Source organism: Echinops telfairi, unplaced genomic scaffold, assembly GCF_000313985.2.
Source record: "Echinops telfairi isolate 266 unplaced genomic scaffold, ASM31398v2 ScPeMD7_8;HRSCAF=38, whole genome shotgun sequence".
Classification (NCBI taxonomy): Eukaryota; Metazoa; Chordata; class Mammalia; order Afrosoricida; family Tenrecidae; genus Echinops; species Echinops telfairi.
The window spans coordinates 1,820,620-1,826,619 of NW_022103905.1; the positions used below are offsets into that span (position 1 = coordinate 1,820,620).

The 6,000-nt window shown below is 43.9% G+C and overlaps 1 protein-coding gene across 16 annotated transcripts in view; it reads right to left on the reverse strand.

The window, feature by feature from the left end:
- Positions 1-6,000, reverse strand: part of PPIP5K1 (diphosphoinositol pentakisphosphate kinase 1) — a 40,164-nt gene that overhangs the window by 33,869 nt on the left and 295 nt on the right. For 15 of the 16 annotated variants that reach the window (XM_045286439.1, XM_045286435.1, XM_045286433.1 and 12 more), the window contains exons 1-7: positions 3,272-3,364; positions 2,860-3,034; positions 2,207-2,402; positions 1,427-1,517; positions 1,099-1,184; positions 644-798; positions 360-461 (exon numbers count right to left, since the gene is read on the reverse strand). In XM_045286439.1, coding sequence (XP_045142374.1) covers positions 360-461; positions 644-798; positions 1,099-1,184; positions 1,427-1,517; positions 2,207-2,402; positions 2,860-3,006 — 777 coding nt within the window. In that variant the 5' untranslated portion in view covers positions 3,007-3,034; positions 3,272-3,364. Of the gene's footprint in view, positions 1-359; positions 462-643; positions 799-1,098; positions 1,185-1,426; positions 1,518-2,206; positions 2,403-2,859; positions 3,035-3,271; positions 3,368-6,000 lie in introns of those variants that run through there. The other variant, XM_045286426.1, reaches the window with a different exon arrangement.

Genomic DNA, 6,000 nt, shown 5'->3' on the forward strand with positions numbered 1-6,000 from the left:
GCTCACCCTGTTTATGAGAAGACAGTGTGAGCACTAGGTCTACACACTAGTTTCAGAATTAAAAATCCAAACAAACACAGAGCATTAAGAATGAGATTGACTTTTTTTTTCCTTCTGAGCACTACAGAAGTATCATTATGAAGGTTTCTCCACAGGACTCCACTACTATAGTGTAGTCTCTATTAATAAATAAGTTATCAACATTATGCCATTTTCTATGTGACCCTTGCCCATGCTGATAGCGATAATGTGAATGTCTACAACACTCCCTGCTTTATCTTCATCTGAATATGAAAGCCAATCTCATTCATGCTTTATTTCTTCCCACCCAGGCATTTGTAAGCTAGATCCACCATAACCTTGACATCAGTGCCATCTGTCGGCATGAACTCTTCGTAGATGTACGACCCCGTCTTCCGGACACTGCTCTCAGGAGAATAAACACTGCTCCGGCTGCCAATCTTCAAAAGGGAGGGAAACGGGGAAAGCATGTTGCTTCCATCCTCCACTTTGTGTCCAAAACCTGCAGCGTCCCTCCCTATAACTTCAGCCCTGTCCTCCGACCTCTTTGACTCTTCAAATGCTTCTCTTTGACTCCCCAAATGTTCACACGTCCCCCACCTACCCACCCCACCACACACACCTTACGGAAGAGGCGCTGGCTTCCTCCTCCGGCTGAGCTGGGGTAGTAGATGTAAACATTGTGGTCCTCGGCACTAACTGGCTTCTCCACAAAAGGCTTGGGAAAGACAGCTCCATTTACCTCTACCTGGTCTTCCCCTTCTATCAGGTTGCATTCTGAAAGTTAAGTGTGTGGTCAATCCTAGGAACTAGGATTACCGAATACTTTCAACTCCTATTGCCCCAGAGTTTTAATCTCAGAAACCCTCACATTTCTGTTAGCTTATCTTGGTCATAGGTATTACAATATCTTTATTACCAGTACAAATCTTTGTCCAAGGACTCATGGTTCTAATTCTCCCCATAATCCAGTATTCAAAGTCCCACGTAGATAAATGTACATAGGAAATGTGTACAGGCTGAAGAACTGTCATATACAGCAAGACAGGGCAAGCGTGGGTAAAACCAGGTACTCACCCTCAGGCCGGGCGGGGTCACGGTTGAGCACAGCATATCGAGGCAGATCAATGCCCTCTTCTTGCAGGATCCGGTACACCTCCCTCCTGTCACCCCCAAATAAATTAGCTGGGAGAGTTGGGGTGAAGGACTAAGGTGCAGGGCTGGAGATTACAGTTGCACAGAACCCAAGTAGGTATGGTATAAAATTAAGCAAGTTTGTTTGACTCTGCCCCTCCATGAGTGAGTTCCCTAAAGATCTCTGGAAAAGACTGGGATAGAATCTCACAGCCCCGCTCCCACCTGCCCCCCACCCTCCCCAATCCCACTGGTCAACAGAAAGCTGTACCTATCTTGGATGTAATACTGCATGGCCAAATCATTGATAAGAAAGGGATTTCGAAGCTTGGAGTAAGCAACAGCCTTATCCAGAGGAAATCCTGGGATGAAGAAAGAAACAGGCCACCGAGAGTGAAAGAGAAAGAACTATTAAACAAACAAACAAAAAGAACTATTAAACATATTAAGATTACTAGTTAACATTGAGCTTCCACCCATCTGACTTCATCACTATCCTTCTTACCATCTTCCCAAAAGTCTAGGATAGCCATCAAGAAAAAGTAAGAAGAAATTATTTATAAGGTCCTTCCAGAGACCCAATTCCCTCAGAGACTCTAAGAACCCTACAGCTGTCCAAAGGCTAGATCAGGGGTCCTCAAACTTTTTAAACAGGGGGCCAGTTCACTGTCCCTCAGAAAAAATAGAAGAAAGGACTACAGTTTAAAAAAAAACAACTATGAACAAATTCCTATGCACACTGCACATATCTTATTTTGAAATAAAAAACAAAATGGGGCAAAAATACCCAGCGGGCCGGATAAATGTCCTCGGCGGGCCTCATGTGGCCCATGGGCTGTAGTTTGAGGACACCTGGGCTAGATCATGGGCTATAAACTACCTCCATCGAGTCCTCTAAGCCACAGGGAAAGTAAACCCCTTCACACTATTATCTAGTGTGTCAGGAAGAATTGGTGGCATCTTTACTAATAAAATACAGCAGCAAGAACCTCAAGTCCCAGTCTAGCATCTCCAACACCATTCCTTCCCATTTTCCCTCCCAGATCCCAACCTTTGGAGTGGAAAGAGATGAGGCAGTGGCAGGATGGCCAGTTTTCCACAGGTTCATTGAGAATCACATCTTCTCCCAGAATGATAACAGTCAGGTAGTCAAATCGGCAGAGTCGCTCTAGGATTTGGGTCATTGGCTTGGACTTAGATTTCTTGGTCATGGCACAGATGCCAACAATGATCTGTGGTTCGGGAGGCTACAGGAAGGAAGTGTTATCAGGAACTCAGGAAGCTCCTACCTATACCAATACCACCAGGGAACAGTGTCCCACATCCTTAAGACACAGGGTTGTTTAGCTGGGACTTCAGAACCACGGGATCAAGGTTGCTCTTCTAAATTTAGACTAGGTTGGGGAACAAATGGGGATTTCTATTGCCTACCATATAGGAGACTTTCCACAGTAGAAAGTGTGTGTGTTCAGGCAGATGAAGGAGAGAACCAACTATCGCGATTATTATAAGGAAGGCACAAGGGCAGGGGTTTCATAGAGATGTAATTTAACCAATCTCCACTGGCCCTCCCCTTAAATTAGAGAAGCGCCTACATAAGAGTTCATGCATTTGGAAAGAATAGAGGGAGGTCTTCATCCAAAGAAAGCTCAACTTTGTCACACGGGCCCCACCACCAGGTTATGTCACTTCCCCTAGTCTTACCACTTCGTCCTCCTCATCTTCCAGGAGCTCGCTGTCACTCTCTTCTGACCTCATGCCTATTCCACGGGTGCCCAACCCTTCATCTCCAGCTCCCAGGAAGAAGTGGGCCGTGGCGCTCTCGCCCTCACTGGCCGGCAATGACCACATCCCCACCGGAGCACCCACTCATCCCGCTCTGTGGAGGGGAGCACACCATCAGCCCGGAATCTAAGCGTCCTGGCAATGAGTTGAGGATGAGGTAGGGGAATAAGACTCTAAGTGGGAACTACTTAAGAGTTCTGGGGGAAATAGGGAACAAGGTTATGGGAAAGGAGGCATGTGGGCTATGACTTAAAATGACTAAAGATCCATAAGAGAAAACCCCCCACCTCCAATAGAAACTGGTCAGAAGACAAGGGGGATTAACTCTTACAGTGCTGGCATGTCCTTGATTCTGCCAGAAAGAAACAAGTTCAAATCCAGCAGCAAATGGAAGAGGCAGCTCCTCATGGAAGGATCCTGTTGATTCCTGCCCGAAGAGAAGGTTACAGTGACGTATCAAATGTTGAAGGCATCCCAGAACTTTCTTAGCCCTTCTCCAACTTATGGATTTCATTAAGGATCAAAGGAGTTAGAGTGCTCAGCTGCCTCTGTCCTTAACCTACGTCTTCAACCCTACCAGGGATTGATTTGAAAAACACTTCTTGAAGGTACTTTAGGCTTTAAGCATTATAGCAGATCATTAAACCCCCATCTCTCTTTAAAATTCCCTGCGTGCCCTTTTACCTTAAGAAACAGTTGTCCAAGCCCAGGAAATCTATTCAAGGAAAGAGGTCCAGCACTGACTGGGAGACTGCAATCGCAAACCCATTCTCAGACTGGAGTAACATTTTCTCTACCATGCCCTGGCACTAAAGGACCCAGCACTGATGTAGGCCAAAGTCCCTCAGTTAACATTTAAGAGCCCCGCTTAAAGCTGTCATCAGTAACATCTTGAGTCCTAACAACCACTGAGGAGGTACTATTGATATCTGGTAGCTAGAGGTCAGGGGAAAGACTGGGCTTTCTACTCCCATAAAGTTACCGTCTAGAAAACCCACAGGTGGGAGTGGGATGGGGTGGGGGTGTGGGGGTGTGGGGGTGTGTGTTCCGAGTCAGCACTGACTTGGTAGCAGTGAATTTGAAGAATGAGTGCGTGGTCAGGGGTATTTCTAAACATTCTACAATGTATAGAATGCTCCCCCATCCCTATCCCCACAACACACACACACCACTAAAGAATTATCCAGCCCACTGTGTTAATAGTGCCAAGGTTGAGAACCCCTGATTTAGAGAAACTCTCCCATATAAGAAGACATGTACAAGGATGTTACTAACACTCTTGGTAATGGCGAAAAAACTGGAAACAACACAACTGTCGTTAAGTAAAATGATAGAGAAATACAATCTAGTATATATGTTTAACAACAGTCTCCAGATGCAAGCTACAAAGATATATTTTGTATACATGCAGTACAAATCCATTTGTATGGTTAAAATATTACATATTGTTTATGACTACATACGTATGTAGTACTCACTGCCGTCAATGCTGACTCATAGTGACCCTATAGGATAGGGTAGAACTATCCCTGTGAGTTTCCCAGAGAGACTATAACTGTTTACAGAAGTAGAAAGCCCTGTCTTTCTCCCTTGGAGCTGATTGGTAGTTTCGAAATGCTGACCTTTCAGATCACAGCCCAACGTGTAACCACTACACCACCAGGGCTCCTTACATGAGTAGTAGAGGTATGAAAACATGGACTGGAATGATACCAAATTTGTCAAAATGATTACCACTGAGGAGAGGGAAGAATGCAATTGAGGAAGATTCCAATGGTACTTTATAACCTCATTTCTATTATTAAGAAGACTTGAAGCAAATATACAAAAGGTCAGCATTTGTTAATACTGAACTGTGGGGTACAGGTATCTGTTATTTTCCAAAAATAGACACACATCAGCAATTTTCTGTGGTCTCCCAGAGTTCTCATAAATAGACACCAGTAACTTTGTACTGAAAGCTTCCAACTCTTTAAATAATTAGATTTAAAGTCTGACAGACTTTCAAAAACAATCTTCAATATTACTTCCTCTATTTTAATTTAAAACCCTTCCATTACAAGTGAGACTTACAGCTTTGATTAGAAAGTCATAGTTAGCCTTTATATAGCCCTCGACCTTTCTAGTCTTCATTGTGTGCTCTTCATTGCTCAACCTCCACGGGGGAGGGGAGGACCAGCAGTCTCCTTAGACACAGTATTTCCAGTTGTGCACCACAAGTCTAATAAACAGACTGCCCCTCCTGATAAGTAGGCTAGTTCTTTGAATTAGCCTCTTTAGTGAACTGACCTGATTTCCCTGGCTTGTGGAATTCCCAAGATTCCTGTAAAGTTTAAGCAATTTGAATTTTGTCTCACTCTTTATCCTTTCTCTGAATCTTATGTCTCAGATTCTTAATCTTTTGCCCTTTTTTTCATGAAGTCCTTCCTGGTTGTCTGAATGAATGGGCAACAGTCATGTTCCTGAAAATATTATTACAATTGTATAATAATGGGGGATGGTAAGAAGCAGGGGCAAGAATCTGTTTACAAGTAAGGGGTTGAAGGGATATGAAAGGCCTAAATTTTAATAGTTAACAAAGCAAAAATAGAAACCTAACAGAAATGTCTACGAAGTGAGCCAAGATTTATTTAGATGTACCTCTAAGAGGTGTTGGGGTTTGATGTTTTCTCTTCCCTTCTCACCTTTTTCCTGTCCCCCAATACTTAATTTCAAAAGAAAAGCCTCAGCTTCTATACTAGGCTAAAGGGCAGTCTTACTCAGACCTGGATCACTGTGGGCAAAAAGCAGCGGTGGACAGAGGAAGAAAAGGGAAAGAAGAGAAGGTAGCAAAAAGAGGCAGGCAGGTAGGCAGGGAAGAGAGAAAGGAGCGGACATACTTCTTAGGAATAGCTTTGTTGAATCAGATCTAAAGAAGGAGTAAGAGAGAGGATAAATAAAAGCAACTTCCTCTGTCTGTGTAACTTCTTTATTCCTTCGAGTTTTAAAACCCTTCCAGTTTAGGGCTGGAGTTGAGGGCTGCTTGCAGTGGACTTCCAATTTCCTACATCAGTGGTGCAG